This window comes from Schistocerca gregaria, chromosome 3, assembly GCF_023897955.1.
Source record: "Schistocerca gregaria isolate iqSchGreg1 chromosome 3, iqSchGreg1.2, whole genome shotgun sequence".
Lineage (NCBI taxonomy): Eukaryota > Metazoa > Arthropoda > Insecta > Orthoptera > Acrididae > Schistocerca > Schistocerca gregaria.
The window spans coordinates 754,355,497-754,374,161 of record NC_064922.1 but is presented as its reverse complement, the minus strand read 5'-3'; the positions used below and the strand labels follow the sequence as shown (position 1 = coordinate 754,374,161).

At 38.2% G+C, this 18,665-nt stretch overlaps 1 protein-coding gene across 1 annotated transcript in view; it reads right to left on the bottom strand.

The window, feature by feature from the left end:
* LOC126353930 (cationic amino acid transporter 3-like) overlaps window positions 1–10,143 on the bottom strand; it is a 122,105-nt gene extending 111,962 nt beyond the window's left edge. The window contains exons 1-2 of the mRNA XM_050003191.1: window positions 10,071–10,143; window positions 3,187–3,426 (exon numbers count right to left, since the gene is read on the bottom strand). Of these exons, the coding sequence (XP_049859148.1) occupies window positions 3,187–3,418 (232 nt within the window). The 5' untranslated portion in view covers window positions 3,419–3,426; window positions 10,071–10,143. The remainder of the gene's footprint in view (window positions 1–3,186; window positions 3,427–10,070) is intronic.
* Between the last annotated feature and the right edge of the window lie 8,522 nt (window positions 10,144–18,665).

Here is an 18,665-nt window from a genome sequence, read left to right as displayed (position 1 = left end):
CTAGTGCTACAACATATCCTTGGTTCTCGCCACTGATCTGGCCTTAATTTACGTTAAATCCTTCTGTCTCAGTATTTATCCACAGTAACTACTCCTTTCTTCATTCCATTTTAGTTTTCTACATCTTTACCTTGTTGACCTGTCAATTTTTGCTGTCCTTCCTTCCCACCTCTGTTACAAACACTGTACTTAGCTTTTCACTCTTACTTATTCGTGTGTGATGTTTCAGCAGTGTCTCGCATATTATCCTGTCTTCCACCATTAAGCTCTCAGATAAATGAATAAATGATCAAAGAGTAGACAGGAGCAGAGTTTAATGTAGGCTGAGTCCCAGAGTGGTGGGATGAAGGGATGTGTTGGACCACAAGTTCATATCTGTGCAATTGTTAGGGAATGGTGTTGCATGGAAGGACACATATGGCTCGTGTGAGGTATGTAGCAGGTGCTATGTCCCTAGAGTTATGCTGAAGCCCTGAAATGAGATCATTCCTCCACCAATATCCTCCCTATGCCATCCAAAGTGATATTTCATCATTCTCTTAATGTCCTCAACATCCTCGTCAGACCCTACAACATTCCAACCACTTTCCCAACCTAAAAGATCCTACAACTGTTACCGACTGTGCTGCAAAACCTGCCCCATACATCCCCCCATTACCACCTACTCTCCTCTTTGATTGTTTACTTATTTATTTTAGTTTTGCACCCTTTTCTCCTCTCTCCACATGTGTGTGTAGTATATAGATATAGGTGCGCTTGTATATGCCCCCCCCCCCCCCTCTCTCTCTCTCTCTCTCTCTCTCTCTCTCTCTCTCTCTCTCTCTCTCTCTCTGTGTGTGTGTGTGTGTGTGTGTGTGTGTGTGTGTGTGTGTGTGTGTGTGTGTTTTACCCTGGCCCCATTTCATTTTTCATTATTTACTTTGTGCTTCTTTATCTTTCTCTTCTTATTTAATATTATTTATCTCACACACACCTCCTTACATATAAGACTACCTTCTTTGCTTCAAAGCTGGCACACTACTTACAATACACTATCTTTGACTTCATTTTAAGACCTTAACTCAATATTTGCTTACCTTCCCCACATTGCCCCATAACCTAGGTTGTGAGTGACTTGCATCCACTTTTGCTTCTTTTGCCTTTTTCCCTCCCTCCTCTCCCCTCCTCTCCCTCCCCTGATGAAGAAACGAGTTTCTAAATGCTATATATATACTCTGAAACCCCCATGAGGTGCATGACAGAGGGTACACCCCATTGTACCATTTATTAGGGTTTCTTCCTGTTCCATTAATTTATGGAGCATGGAAAGAATGAGTGTTTGAATGCCTCTGTGTGTGTCAGGTATCTAATCTTATCCTCACCATCCCCATGTAAGCAATACATAGGTGGTTGTAGTACATCCTTAGAGCAATCATTTGAAGCCAGTTCTCAAAACTTTGTTAATAGACTTTCGCAGGATAGTCTATGTCTGCTTGAAGAGTCTGCAAGTTCAGTTCCTTTGGTATCTCTGTGACATTCACCCACAGATTAAACAAACCTGTGACCCTCTGTGCTGCTCTTCTTTGTGTATGTTCAATATCGCCTGTTACTTTTATCCAATATGGGTACCACACACTTGAAAATTATTCGATCTGTACATTGAGCATGCTATAAAGGAAACCAAGGAGAAATCTGGAGAAAGAATCAAAGTCAGGAGGAAGAAATAAGAACATTAGTCTCTGCTGATGACATTTTTGTTTGTCAGAGATGGCATAAGACTTGTAAGAATTGTTTAACAGAATGGATAGTACCTTGAATACAGATAACAGCATGAGCATCATTAAAAATAAAACAGTGATAATGGAATGAAGTCAGATTAAATTGTCTGATGCTAAGGGATTACATTAGGCAAAGAGACACTAAAAGCAGAAGATCAGATTTGTTATTTGGGCAGCAGTATTATTAATTAAGGCTGAAGTAGAAGGGATATGATTTGTAGACTGGAAATAGCAATAAAACGTTTATGAGAAAGAGGCATAAATTTAAATGTTAGGAAGTTTTTCCTTAAAGCATTTGTCTGAAGTGTAGCCTTGTACAAAAATGAAACAGAGACTACAAATAGTTCAGACTAGAAAGGAACAGGATAAATCTAATGATTATATTTGTAGATTGGTCAATTAATGTGGAGGTATTGTATCAAATTGGGAAATATGGCAAAACTTGATGAAAAGAAGGAAACAATTAATAGGACTCATCCTGAGGCATCAAGGAATTATCTATTTGATAATGAAGGTAGGCTGTAAAAGGGGGTAGGGTGGTGTAGGTACAAAGAGACTAGCACAGAACAGACTAGTATGGCGAACTGCATCAAACAAGTGCTAAAAAAAATAATAAAAAAACTATTCTAGCAAAGACCAAAATTTGATAAAAAGTTTCTCCCAAGATCTTCCAGTAATCACAAATGTTATTTGAGAAATAATTGTAAAAAATCAAACCAATGAGCCACCTGTTGCCAACCAGCAACTGTAGTTGCTACAGCATGGAACTTGTTCATGAACAACTGAAATCTCTCATTCATGATGGGATTTTTGGAACATGATGTGTGAATGAATCCTTCCTGATACATTCCCCATTTTGTACCACATAGGGGAGTAAGGTAGGTTGAAAAATGCTTCGGATGCAACATTTATTACACTCAGTAGTTTTCAAAGCCTTCTAGGTCATTATGCACAGTGAGAAATTCATTAAAATTTTACATCTATTGTCCCAAAGAACTGTGAACTTCCATAAGTTCTTCATAAACAACCAGTAGCAATTGGATAGAAGGAAATTTGCTACTCACCATACAGTGGAGATTCTGAGTCACAGAGAGGCACAACAAAAAGATTCTCACAATTAAAGCTTTCAGCACACACACATACACACACGCACACACACACACACACACACACACACACACACACACACACACACACACACACACGCTCATGCACACGCAACTCAAACACACAACTGCAGTCTCAGGCAACTGAAACCACACTGCTTATAATGCATATTAGGATTCAGTCCACATCTATTAAAGTTCTCTTTAATGGTTAGTTCTATGGAATGAAATAAAATGAAATATACATTAATTCTGAGCTGACTGTGTAGTCATAAAATTATGGACTCAATTTTTAGTATAATGATAATTTTGTTTTTAATTACCTGCCAACAATGATGCAACAGCTGCAATGAGAAATGAGATTGCTATTGCTGGACCAGCTTCATTTCTTGACACAGATCCAGACACGACATATGCACCAAGGCCAAGTGTGCTGCCAGCACCCAGTGCAATGAGATCAAAAAGTGTAAGTACTCTGGCTAGACTACTCTGAGAAATATTAGTGTCATCAAACACCTTTTTTTTAGTCATTTTCTTCACTAAAGATGGAAACATCTTGAAATCTGCCAGAAATAAGTAAAACATAAATTCATAACTGTAACTAATACATCACACAGAAATATTGTTGTTCAAATAGTCATTATTTTTCTTGACTCACTCAAATCTTTTTATGGATTAATAAGATTTGTCTATGACTAACAGAAAATTACAGAGCCAGTACACATTCAATTTTAATTCTTTATAATGATGTATAAATCCCTTTGGCCTAGGCAAAAACTCTGAAAACTTTACAAAATTCTCAAAAGTTTCTTTTGAGGATGTAGAAAATGCTATTTTAACATTAAGAAACAAAAAATCTGCAGGTTGGGATAGAATACCCACCAAAGTTATTAAAGTGGTACACAATAGAATTGCAAACCCACTAGCTCAGATAATAAATCAATGTTTTGAAGAGGGCTGTTTCCCAGAGGTACTGAAATATGCTGAAGTCAAACCACTCTTCAAGAAGGGATCAAGAGAGATCATGGGAAATTATCGTCCTATCTCAATTCTCCCAGTCCTATCTAAAATGTTTGAAAAACTTGCTGTTGCTCAAATCCAAAACTTCATTGCAAAATATTCTGTTATTCTAAACAATCAATTTGGTTTTCAGCAAGGGAAAAACACCGTAGATGCAGTTAACAGTTTCATTGAGAAAATAAGTACGTCATTAGACAAGAGAAATAAGGTGGCAGGAATTTTCTGCGACCTCACAAAGGCATTCGATTCCGTAAACCACGCATTGCTTGTTTACAAACTTGAAAAGTATGGCATTGGCGGCAGTGCCCTACAATGGCTTAAATCCTACTTATCCAACAGAAAGCAAAGAGTTAGCATTTCTTCAAATGGCGCATATTATTTTTCTGACTGGAAAAAAATTACTCAGGGTGTTCCACAAGGCTCCATATTAGGCCCAGTCCTATTTCTCTTTTATGTTAATGACTTACCATTAAATATCAGCTCCCCATCAGTTCTGTTCGCAGATGATACTTCTGTCTTAGTTGAAGATCAGGATTCAGAAAAAATTCTCAAATCTGTGATCAGTACCCTCAGTACCTTAGAAACTTGGTTTCAGCTAAATGGGCTGAATCTAAACATATCTAAGACTCACGTGATGCAGTTCAAAACCAAACAGTCAAAATGTGAGCAAATTAAGATTGTACACAACAACCAAGTTATAGAAGAAGTTGACTCAGTCAATTTCTTAGGTCTAAAAGTAGATGAAAATTTGAGGTGGCAGGCACACATTGAATACCTTGCAAACAAATTGAGCAGCTTTGCATTTGCAATGCAAATATTATCAACTGCAACGGACATTGACACGCGGAAAGTAGCATATACAAGCTACTTTGAATCCATTATTAGGTATGGTATTGTTTTTTGGGGTAACTCGACAAACATAGTGCGGATACTAAAAATACAGAAAAAAATCATACGAAATATGTGCACTGCCAATCACAAAGAACCATGTCGACCATTATTTAGGAAACTCAAAATATTAACTCTGCCATCCTTATACATATATGAGATTATTATATTTTTGTACTCCAGACGCGACTTATTTGAGGGAAACCATTTTGTCCATTCACATGATACCAGAAACAAAGAAAATTTTATGCTCCCCACCCACCGCCTCAGACTGTTTGCCCAGGGACCTCAATACATGGGAATGAAAATTTTTAATAAATTAAAAGGGAACAAGTTGATGCAGATGAATTTAGGTTCACTTAAAAGAAAGCTATATGAGGTACTGACAATGAAGTGTTATTACTCAGTGGATGAATTCATGCAGGACAATCTGGAAATTTGAGCTGGGTACAATGTGTTACATGTTCCAAGAAATATCCTTATAGTGTTGTTATTTATTATAGTGCTATCATTAATTAATGTAAAAATCATTGTAATTGTTTTATAAATTTTTGACATGTCTCCTGTACGCAAACCAAATGGATTGCAAATGTACATCATGAGATGAATAAAACACAATTCACAATTCACAAGTTACAGGGATAGCTTATGTAGTCCAGTCCATCATGATAAAGGACTAGTGAGAGTTGGGTATAGTTGTGACAAAGACAATTTTCCATTAGGACATGTGGAATTTTGCTGCAACAGAAAATTATTTCCATTTATGTAAGATGCAATGACACATTTTTATGCATATTCACCATGTAAATGACTCATTTCAATAATAACTAAATGCTAGAGGAATTTTGTAGCTACTATTGAAATTGCCTAGAAAAACAAATTATTTACGCTTTCATGACAGTTATGAGTAACATCAAAATAAACAAATGTTCACAATGTAAGATATAAAATAATTTGCAAATAACCATTGTATCCTTTTCCAAGGTCTTGTATTTTGCTATGAGAATTTTTATAAACACAGACAGATTTCGGAAAACTAATAACTGCCAAAAATTTTATTTAGCTATTTATTCACTTCAGACCACATGTTTCTGAAGAGACCTGTGACCATCTTTAGCACTGAATGGTAATACATTTGTCTTGGTCACCAACGTAATTTTTTATTTACCATTTTATTATGCGTTTTGGGGTAACACCATCATCCAGTTAGTGGTACTTTATAAATATACAATACAGGACAGATATGTTTCCCTGCTTCATTTCATTGCTACTATCTTGTCTTATATTGTATGTTTTGTACCACAGATCTCATGAAATGTGTAATGAGATGATAAATAAAAATTATGTTGGTGACCAAACAACTATTATAATCATCAGAAATTAAAAAAGAAGAGAAAAATCATTCTTCTAAAAGCATACTCTCTATACACTGTCCAAATATAGAGCAGTACACGAAAATGTAGACACTCTTTGATAGTTAATATCTTTCAAACAAATTGACATATCATTGCCGTTTTGTATGGTAGTGGAGTCCATTGTTTTCTCAACAGATCTTGGTGCACATTTTCCAGCTAATGAGAGTGCAGCAATGAGTGATAAAAGACTCTCATTTGAGCAATACAAGGCAATATTAAATGAAGTATGAAAATATGATGGAGGTACAACAGCAACAGCATAATGTTTGCAGAACTCAACCATCAACATGCACAACAATTTATCGTATTCGGGGTAAATTTGAAGCTGATGGTGCTGCTCAGTATGTGCACAAGGAGAGGTCTGGGCAACAGAAAACATCAACAAGTTCACCCCCCCCCCCCCCCCCCCCCCAGTGGCTGCTGTGTTGCAACATTTCACAATGTCACCTCAAAAATCTGTAAATCTGTGAAGCAGGGCAAGCCAATCATGTGTACAATGAATTCTGAAGGCTGCAAAGTGAAAAGAGTGCTTTCCAAGATCACTGCACACTATGAATGAGGATGATCCAGATTGAAGGACGAAGTACGGCAAGTAGTTTGAAGGCTTACTTTGTGAGGATGAAAGGTTTGCGGGGACAGTTATTTGGTTGAATGAGGCACAATTCAGACTGAATGGCACTGCAAAGTGCCATAACTGCATGCACTGGGTTCCTGAAAATCCTAACATTCATGTGGGGAAACATGTTAATCTACTGGGTATTAACGCGTGGTGTGGTCTTCATCGCACAGTTTGATGGGCCCATTCTTCCTTGAAGGTATCATAAATGATGAAGTGTATCTTCTTATGCTACAAACATCAATTTTACATGCCATATGAGAGGTGTCTGGAAATAAAAGATTTTACCTACTACAAGACAGAACTCTGTCTCCCTACCATAGATATGTCAGAGCCTACTTGGATGAAAAGCTACCTGGACAATGGATATGTCAAAGGGTAGCTATTGAGTACCCACCATGGTCTCCAGACTACACAGCTCTTGACTTCTATGTTTGGATGTTTGGGGGAACTTGAAAAATTGAGTTTATAAAAGGACGCCAGCTACACTGAACATGCTATGAGAAACCATCAAGGCATCCTGTGTGGCTACACACCGGCAACACTGACGGACATTGTTTAGTCAACAGATTGTTGCATCAACATTGTTTAGCTGCTAATGGGAGACACTTTAAATGTATAAAATAGCCTTGCCTCCTCTCCCTCCCCCCCCCTTTCCCCTTCATGTACTGAATATGAAAACATTGACGCTACAACAAATGTATCGGATTTGATGAAAGAGTAGACATTCTATCAAATATTGTACTGGGTCAGTAAATGCACACATGCAAAGATAGCACTCACATGATTGAAAAAGGTCAGGCTCCATGTTATATCCATTGTAGGGGCAAATGGAGCTGGACTGACTGCATTGTCACCCTTTCATAGTGGTGTTGATGGATGCAGTATGGAAGTAAACAACACTACTGTATTTATTTGACACCATATTACGAAACTGGAGGAGGGTGGTAAGCCTTTCTAAAGACCTGACATACATAGTGGAAGTGAGGTAATAGATGTATATCAGTTTTGGAGTCGTTGGGGTCAAGCAAATTTAACATTTTCATAGTACTGGTGGAAATGAGAAGGATTGAGATCTAATTATATTATGAAAAGTAAAGACTGCTACTCACCACATGAGGAGGTACTGAGATGCAGATAGGCACAATGAAAAGACTGGTGAACATTGAAGCTTTTGGTCAAAAGGCATTTTTTGGGAATAGAAAACACATACACATTCACAAAAACATAACTCACATGCACACATGCCTGCCCGTGACTGAATGCCTGCTCAGTGTGGTGATTAGCAGTCTACCTGTTTCATAACATTGTTGTTATCCCATGCTGTACTTTCCGTTTTTGAAAGATTGAAGTTTGATGATCTGTTGACAATGAAGTTAACCGAGATAGTGCACAAGCTTGGATTGGACAAGGATGGGACAGGAAAATGGTAGTGATACTGTAGACAATCCCAACGTCAACATTCACCTTGAGAGATATAGGAAACCCCACACATAGGCATCCATACACACCACATTTCAACATCACTGTTAGAAAAAGGTACCTGCCCCAACTTTTACAGTTCTCTTTGCCCTATCATGTTCCAGTGGTAACAACAGTTACATACTCATATTATAGACACAGAATTTTTTTATTGTGTGCACTTCATCCAAAAAACTTAGAAAATAATAACACTGACTATGTTACTTTTTATATTTTAGAAATAAAACAAAAATGCATAATTGAAAGTGTGTTGGGACACTGTGTGGCTAATAGGTCACAGTAGCACCAAACACTATCTCTTAAGATAATGACCAACCCTTTTATGATTCTCTCTATGTCCAATGCTAAGACAGAAGCACTGCTAGAGGAGATTCTAAAAGATACTGAAATTGCTATCCAACACAATGTGGTCATAGCTGTTTAGACCTGTAGTTTCAGTTAACAATAATGTTCACATTGTACATGTCTGAAAATTTTTTCCACAGGAAACACAGATAGGTGTAGCTGCATAAATACTTAGTATGACCTACTAGAGAGAAACAGCAGCTGAATAGTGTAAAAGGAAAAATCAGTGGCTTTTTTTCAAAGTACTTGCTTTGTTACTAGAACACATAATATCCTGATTTGTAAAGAATGTAAAAGTAACCACATAAATAACAGTGTGAGTAGATTAGCACTAATTTAATTTATTGTTAATATCATTTACACAAGTAGCAATGGCTGCTTCTGCCTGTTAATGTACTACTTTAATTGCCCCTCATCCCTGAAGGATCTCTTTCATGCTGGAATTTACAGACAACAAGGCATGTATTAATAAAATTATTACAATAACAAAATATCGGGCAGATTTGCTGGCCAGTAGGCCGGCATACTTACAGAAGTGCCAGAAAATGTCTCACAACTTATTTGTTTTGTCAGCTGAGTTTCCTTCTGATATAAATACATTGATAAAACTTCATCATGTGGGATCATCACTCCAGAGTGTTCGTTTTTCATTTTACATTACTCTTTGTCCTCACAAAACTAGGTGTCCCATCTAAATAATTTCAATTGCTGTAATTCTTATCTACCATACTTTGAGATGAGAGAACAATTGGTTCTGAAATCTTGTCTTTTTATCATCTTTCATTTGTGTATATATGGTGCTACTCATTAGGTAGTTGTTCTTTCAGCCATCAGATGAGTTCAGTTTAGAGCTCCTTATCTTTTCTGTCCAACAGAATATATAAATTACATTCTTGCTACTGAATTATCTACTTCAGCTTTTTAGTTATTTGGTTTCTTGGTAATTTTAATTAGCCTCAATAAAGACATAGACTTCATCAAACAATAGTGCTGTCAACAGTGGACAGTTCATTGCTGTGTCCAAAATACAAAAGTGTATTGAGTAATGCCACATATCTGCATAGTTTTGCACAAAGGACAAGGTGGATGCCTTTGGTCCATTCATATGCCTTAGACTCATATCAATTTGCCATAAGTAAGTTATTATGTCTCCTATTACATGTGTAGTTATTTACAAAGGCCTATATGTCTGAAAGTAATTGACTTATATATAAGTTTGGTGGTAATATTACACCTTCACTAACTCACATTATTCCACACATTTAAGAAACTGCTCTTGTAAAGTAAACAAGAAATACAATAGTTTGCTAATATTTTATGGTAAGTAATGCCCATGACTGCGCAAAGAAAAGTAACGGAAGATAATTAGGGTGAACACTATATGAATTCTATCAGATAAATGCTTTTAATAATAATTTACAAAAATCATTAAGTCACTTACCTGTAGCTGCTAATGTACTGGGCTGAAATATGCTGCACACTTGATGCGAAATCACAAACTAACCAGACACAGCAATGAATATGTTTACTAGTTAAATGAATTAGTTTATCTGACCAATTGTTATCTTTCAGTGATAGCAATGATAGCTACACAACATTAAACATTATCTCTTCTCATCTTGATGCAACTTGCCTGAAGTAGCACACAGTTTATCAGTAGCAAACAGAATTGTTGAAGTATGTGATACCTTGAGATGGAGATATCATTGGTTTGGAGCTCATCTATTGCAGTAGCTATTAATTCATGTGGTTCCTTGTTGGTCTGAAAAGGAATTTATTATTCATTGTCCATATTTGTGTCAGATAAATGTTATAGCACAAGAATTTCATCAAGAGTATAGGAAAGTTACAGAATTAATGATCTTTCTCAAAACATTTAATAGAAAGTAGACTATAAGATTGTGCAAAGAATCACTGCAGGTTACATGAAGCCTGGGCTTCAATGCTATATGTCACACATTCATTGTTTGCAATATGTGTTCATTGAATTGGTTATATTTGTTTCCTAGTTAGCACTAACATGCATTAGGGTAACAAGTGATTGGAACATGTTCATTTTGAATGTGCCACAGCAATAAAAGTTTGTAGACCAAACTTATTAAGAATCATTTCTGGTTGGTTGTCTAACGATATGAATTAGGACAGATTACTCCTCTCCCCCCACCCCCCACCTCACCATATGAAAAGGTATTGTCCAGAGGACAGACATCTTACAAGGTACACTTGGCATGCTAAAATGATAAAATCACTTGAGCTGACGGGTTTATCCATGATTATTTCTACTTTCCAGAAAAAAATATTTTTATCTGCATTTCCTGCCACTATTTAATTGCACAGCCCATTAGTGCCTGAACAGGGTATACATGGGAGCTACACACATTTTGTGTACATCAGTTAAGTAAATATGTGGCATATTTGATGATTTAGGTAGAATCTACAGTTCTTTGACAACAACAAAACATGTTTGTAAATGTGAACTGAGTGTGCTTCATGTTCTGTATGTTATGTGCAATCCTCGTTTCTTTAGTACATTTGCTAGTCTGTGTGTAGATTTGTGTTTTTATGTTAAAGTGTGCCATTACTTTTTGTTAGTAATGTCATGAGTGTTCCTGTTATGGTTATGACTTGCATTGTTACTAATTCTTATTCATAATCTGCTCTTCTGAGCTGGACTTTATTTAGTCTGTGTAGCATGTGTTGGCAAGCTACAAGTCTGTGGTTTTATAGGTGGTTTGGTGTGGCATGCATAAATACTGCTATTCTGTAAATGTTAAGTGTGTGCTTATAGCTGTCTCTCTTTATTGCTATGTCCAAAAAGTGGTTTTTTGTTGTTGTGTTTTTTCCCATGGTGAATTGGATATCTTTATGTATTTGTTTATGTCTGCATGAAGTTGATTTATCTTCTCTGCTGCTTCATCTACCATACAGATTATATCATCCCCAGCTCTGCACCAGTATACAATATTGTATCCTTTCTTAGTAATTATTGTGAACATTTTCGAGATGGGTGATGAATATGTTTGGCAATATTCCTGGTATTGGGGATCTTATTGGAAGGCCATCTTTTTGTAAGTAATGTTCCTTTGAAACTGGAAATAATCTTGAGATGTGGTTACTTTAAGGGTTTTCATTATTTCTCTAACTTTATCTGGGGGTAGTTTGTTGTAAGTCAGTGGATTCTCTTCAAATAGTTTTACTGTGTCTGTAGTTGGTAGCAGGATAGGGGTGGTGGACAATAAAGTGCTGCTTGTAGGAGTGTGCAGGGACATGGCTGGGACAGAGTAGGGCAAGTAGATTGGGGGGAGGGGGGTGGGGGTTGGGGGAAGAGTGGGGAATGACTATGGGAGCAGAAAAGGAGAGAAATAGAGGAGAAGAACTGTGGGTGCATTGGCAGAACAGAAAGCTGTGTAGTAGTGTGGGAGCAGCGGAGGAGGTAGGTGGGTGAAGGGCAGGGACTAACAAAGGTTGAGGCTAGGAGGGTTACAGGAATGTAGCATATATTGCAGTGACAGTTTCCAACTGCACAGTTCAGGAAAAGCTGGTGTTCATAGGAAGGAATCAAGTGGCAGAGACTGTGAAGCCGTGATCGCAATAGAGAACATTGTGTTGGGTTTCATGCTCGGTCCAGCTGTCTCTTGGCCACAGTTTGTCAGTGGCCATTCATGTGAACAAACAGACTGCTGGCTGTCATGCCCACATAGAATGCAGCAAAGTGGTTGCATCTTAGCTTGTAGATCACCTAACTCCTTCACAGGTAGCTCTGCGTTTGATGGGATAGGTGATGCTTGTCACCAGACTTGAGTAGGTGGTGGTGGTGGGAGGATGTATGGGACAGGTCTTGCATCTAGGTCTATAAATCTATTGCAGAGATGTGAGGCATGAGGTGAGGGGTTGGGAGTTTGGGGGGAGGGGGGTATGGATGAGCATATTGTGTAGATTCGGTGGGCAGTGGAATATCCTGTTGGAGGGGTGGGAAGGATAGTGGGTATGGCACTCCTAATTTCAGGGCATGAAGAGAGATTGTTGAAACACTGACAGAGAATGAAATTCAGTTACTTCAGTCCTGAGTAGTACTGAGTCATGAGAGAATGCTCCTTTGTGACAAAATGGTGGGACATTTGTTGGTGGTGGATGACTGGATAGATAAGGCAAGGTAGATCTGTTTCTATTCAAGCTTGGGAGGGTAATTGAAGTTTTCAAAGGCCTCAATGAGACCCTTGGTATATTTGGAGAGGGACATCTCATTTCTACAGATGCAACAGCCATGGGTGGCTAGGCTATGTGGAAGGGATTTCTCGGTATGGAATGGGTGGCAGCTGTTGAAGTGGAAGTATTCCTGATAGTAGGTAGGTTTGATACGGACAGAGGTGCTGACATAGTCATCTCTGAGGTGGAAGTTTTCAAAAACCAGTATTACTCTCCCAAGCTGGAACAGAAACCAGTCTCCCATGCCTTATCTATAAATCACCCACCTTCTCCAAAATGGCCACAAAGGTGCACACCCTTTGTGACTCATTACCACCCACGACTGTAGCAGCTCAACTACATTCTCTGCCAGGGTTTCGACTACCTGTCATCATACCCTGAAAAGAGGAATATCACACAACCTATCCTTCCAACCCCTGTCACAGTGGTATTATATTGCTCACCAAACCTAAACAACATCCTCATCTATACCTTCTCCACCCATCCTCCCAACCAATATCCCTGCAACAGGCCTAGATGCAATACCTGTCCTATACAACCTCCTACCATCACCTATCCCATACATCCTGTGTTCTTATTTGGATAATAACTATGCCTTGCTGGGCTAAAGGAAACCAGCTGGAATAATTGGCAAATCACTTGGCGTTTGAATAGAAGCAACACCACTATTTGCTGATGTTGGCAAAAATGAATGAACCATGTAGAAACATAGTGTCAAGAAGGAAGCAGTGGACTTAAAGAGACAACAGAATATGAGGACTGAGCAGTCATCAGAGAGACATTTGGAGCCCCAGAGTCACAGTTACCATTGGTTCAATGGGAAACTGGTGCTTCAGTGACTACAAAGACCATTAACAGGTGGCTCTCAGAAAGGGGGCTGAACTGACATTGTTCCTTACACTGATTACAATTGACCTTCATGCACCAACAAGCCCTTTTGCAGTGGTGTTGGGTATATTTGGCCTGGAATCTTATTGACTGGAGTAGAATTGTCTTCAGTGAAGAGTCCTCCTTCTTTGAAATGAGCCCGATGACCAGCAAATATCGGCCTGGAGATGCCCTGGACAGTGGTGGGAGACATGCACATTGTATCTACTGATTTCCATCCAATTGAGATAATTCCTTCTGGTCTCTCTCTCTCTCTCTCTCCCTTTTTTTTTTTTTTTTTTTTTTTTTTTTTTTTTTTTTTTTTTTTTTTTTTTTTTTTTTTTTGAGTGTATGAAGCGAGCACAAGTTTTGTAAGGTGTGCTGCTTAAGATTTTTTGATCTTGTTATTCCAAATGTGTCATCTTGGAGTAATATTCAGTTGGCCTGTGTACACCAGCATCCCCAATATTTGTTATTTGTGAACACATGTCAATTGAACACTTCACTTCCACCTGTGTGTTGGTTGTGTGTGTTTACTGTATATATTGTTGCAACTATCACTGTGTCTTCTTCATTCATAATTACAGGAAAACTTTAACATACAAAGAGCCCTTGCAATGAACAATAAACTAATACATGACAGGCTGACATATGCTGATCAACCAGAACATTATGACCACCTACCCAATAGCCAGTGTGTCCCAACTTTGGCATGGATAACAGTGGCAACACATTATGTTATGAAAGCTATGAGACCCTGGCAGGTCACTGGAGGGAATTAACACATCTGCACATGCAGATTACCTATTTCCCATAAATTCTTGAGAGGCGGGAAATGTGTTCTGACACCTCATTCAATCACATCCCAGATGTGTTTGATTGGATTCAGATCTGTCAATTTCGGGGGCCAGCACATCAATCAGAACTCACCACTGTGTTCCTCAAACCACACCATCACACTCCTGGCCTTGTTTCAGGGAGAGCATAAGGGAACAATTGACAGGAATGGGGGAAAGAAATACAGTAGAAGAAGAATGGGTAGCTTTGAGGGATGAAGTAGTGAAGGCAGCAGAGGATCGAGTAGGTAAAAAGACGAGGGCTAGTAGAAATCCTTGGGTAACAGAAGAAATATTGAATTTAATTGATGAAAGGAGAAAATATAAAAATGCAGTAAATGAAGCAGGCAAAAAGGAATACAAACATCTCAAAAATGAGATCGACAGGAAGTGCAAAATGGCTAAGCAGGGATGGCTAGAGGACAAATGTGAGGATGTAGAGGCATATCTCATGAGGGGTAAGATAGATACTGCCCACAGGAAAATTAAAGAGACCTTTGGAGATAAGAGAACCACTTGTATGAACATCAAGAGCTCAGATGGAAACCCAGTTCTAAGCAAAGAAGGGAAAGCAGAAAGGTGGAAGGAGTATATAGAGGGTCTATACAAGGGCGATGTACTTCAGGATAATATTATGGAAATGGAAGAGGATGTAGATGAAGACGAAATGGGAGATACGATACTGCGTGTAGAATTTGACAGAGCACTAAAAGACCTGAGTCGAAACAAGGCCCCCGGAATAGACAACATTCCATTGGAACTACTGACGGCCTTGGGAGAGCCAGTCCTGACAAAACTCTACCATCTGGTAAGCAAGATGTATGAGACAGGCGAAATACACTCAGACTTCAAGAAGAATATAATAATTCCAATCCCAAAGAAAGCAGGTGTTGACAGATGTGAAAATTACTGAACTTTCAGTTTAATAAGTCACAGCTGCAAAATACTAATGCGAATTCTTTAGAGACGAATGGAAAAATTAGTAGAAGCTGACCTTGGGGAAGATCAGTTTGGATTCTCTAGAAATGTTGGAACACGTGAGGCAATACTGACCCTACGACTTATCTTAGAAGCTAGATTAAGGAAGGGCAAACCGACGTTTCTAGTATTTGTAGACTTAGAGAAAGCATTTGACAATGTTGACTGGAATACTCTCTTTCAAATTCTGAAGGTGGCAGGGGTAAAATATAGGGAGCGAAAGGCTATTTACAATTTGTACCATGTAGAAGAAATAAAAACTTTCAGGTTCGCCAATGACATCGTAATTCTGTCAGAGACAGCAAAGGACTTGGAAGAGCAGTTGAACGGAATGGATAGTGTCTTGAAAGGAGGATATAAGATGAACATCAACAAAAGCAAAACGAGGATAATGGAATGTAGTCAAATTAAGTCGGGCGATGCTGAGGGAATTAGATTAGGAAATGAGACACTTAAAGTAGTAAAGGAGTTTTGCTATTTGGGGAGCAAAATAACTGATGATGGTCGAAGTAGAGAGGATATAAAATGTAGACTGGCAATGGCAAGGAAAGCGTTTCTGAAGAAGAGAAATTTGTTAACATCGAGTATAGATTTAAGTGTCAAGAAGTCATTTCTGAAAGTATTTGAATGGAGTGTAGCCATGTATGGAAGTGAAACATGGACGATAAACAGTTTGGACAAGAAGACAATAGAAGGTTTCAAAATGTGGTGCTACAGAAGAATGCTGAAGATTATATGGGTAGATCACATAACTAATGAGGAAGTATTGAATAGGATTGGGGAGAAGAGAAGTTTGTGGCACAACTTGACGAGAAGAAGGGATCGGTTGGTAGGACATGTTCTGAGGCATCAAGGGATCACCAATTTAGTATTGGAGGGCAGCGTAGAGGGTAAAAATTGTAGAAGGAGACGAAGAGATGACTACACTAAGCAGATTCAGAAGGGTGTGGGTTGCAGTGGGTTCTGGGAGATGAAGAAGCTTGCACAGGATAGAGTAGCATGGAGAGCTGCATCAAACCAGTCTCAGGACTGAAGACCACAACAACAACATGAATTTTCTGGGGTTCTCAGCAAGGTCCTTCACTAACAAGATGTTAATGGTATTTCATTTAGAGTGATGCTTTTTAAAATTGCAATTTCCAGTTTCTAATATATTTTTTGTGTACTTCCACATGTGAAAATATTCAGTACAATTTGTTATTTATACTTATCTTTGACTTACCAGTTGCATTATTCATATAATTTTAATGAATTGGTGGATTCCACCAAGCTGGACAGCTTATTTTTTCTTATTAACTCTATATTTCCTGTACTTAGGCCTTAATTTAAGTCTGTGGCAAAGGAATTTTGAATTCCAAAAGGTAGCAGTGCATTTCACTAGTAAGCCTAATTGTAATCCATAACATCCTTGTCTTTAATATAATCCAAAATACAGTCATATTTCATCTTCTCTATCATTCCTAAACTTGTTCTGACATTGACATAGGATGCAGTCATTTTGTGTTTTGTCCTAGTGTCCTCCCATTTCACAAACAGCAAATGGTCTCATTTAAAAACCATTAAAAATATTACCGAAGTGGCAGCTCAGTTCTGAGTGTTCATCATATGTTCACCTGAGAACTGGATCACAATCACAGTTTCACTAGTCAGGCTATATGCCACACTGTGGTCAAGTTTGAGCAGGATTTCACTCTACATGATCCAAAGCCACTAACAAGACAATGTACATTGTGGCATAAATATCACAGCACTAGTGGTCAGTATTGAGAAAGAGCTTAATGTGTCAGTTTCAAGATGATTTCAGTGGTTGTGGCTTTCTGGGACATCAACTTGGTGAATCTTGTGAAAGGGTTTGGGCCTCCACCCATAGAAAGTTGTATTGATTCAAGAGATGAATCCAGACAGTCATAGACTGTGTTGACAGTTCACTGATTGGGTCACACAGCAGTTGGAAATTGATCTTGATTTCACTGGAAAAATCATCTTCTCAGATGAAGAGCATTATTATCTTGGAGATTTCATCACTATGCAAAATAGTGATTACTGGAGTGACAAGAACAAAAAACTTGTCCATGGGATGCCACTGCATTCAGAAAAACTCAATGTGGTGCAGTTTATGACATAGTGGAATCAGGGAGACCTTATTTTTTTAAAGATGATGAGGAAAGAACAATTACCATCAATGACAGCCACTACAGATCCATGTTATGTGAATCTTTGTTGGTTCCAGCAGGATGGCACTATGTGGGAACACAGCTAATACAATGCTTGATTTGCTGAGGGAGAAGTTTGGTGATTGGATCATCCCAGGATGTGGCTATGTGAATTGGCCACCATGGTCATGTGATTTAACACCCATAGATTTTTTTCTTTGGGGCTATATCAAAGCCCAGGTCTATGCTTAGCAAGCCACAAACTTTGGAACATTTGGAGGTGAATGTTGATCAGGCTGTTGCAGGTATAATGCCATTTATGTTGGATGGAGTGATTAACAATTAGAGGCATTGTGTGTGTCAGTGTGTTCAAAGCTGTGGCAGACATTTAAACAATATTTTGTTCAGAACATAACTGCAATGTTTAAGCTTCAAAATAAAGCATGATTTACATTAATAAGTTGAGTGGTTTATTTTTCTTTCCAATATGAAAAACAATCACTCTTAATGTAAGAACCTTTATACTTTACTTACATGGTCCCTGTAACAAGGACCAGTAATATATATATGAGAAACAGCTGTGGATGAAGAACAGATACCTGGGATACTCTGTGGAGTTCAGTGCGCCACTCAGACTCTACCCACTCAACTGCTTTCCTGTTCTCTTCCAAAAATAGCTTCTGCTTCCTGTCTTTGAAGTAGGATTCTTATGTAAGTGGTGTTGCTCGAAGATTCCATACCTCACATGGGCTTCATTTGAACAGTCTTTGGAAAAGGTTCCTAGCACAAAAACTAATTGAAAGAAGCACATGCAACAGTTTTACTACAAATTCAACAGTAATGACAAAATGTGTTTCATCGCCAACCACAGAAAAGAAAAATAGTGATATTTTTCCACAGCAACACATTCCAGTAACACTCAACACTCAAATAAGGTCTTTTTTTAGGCTAAAGAACAGACGAGAGCACAGTGTAAATGTTGTACCTTTTGATAAT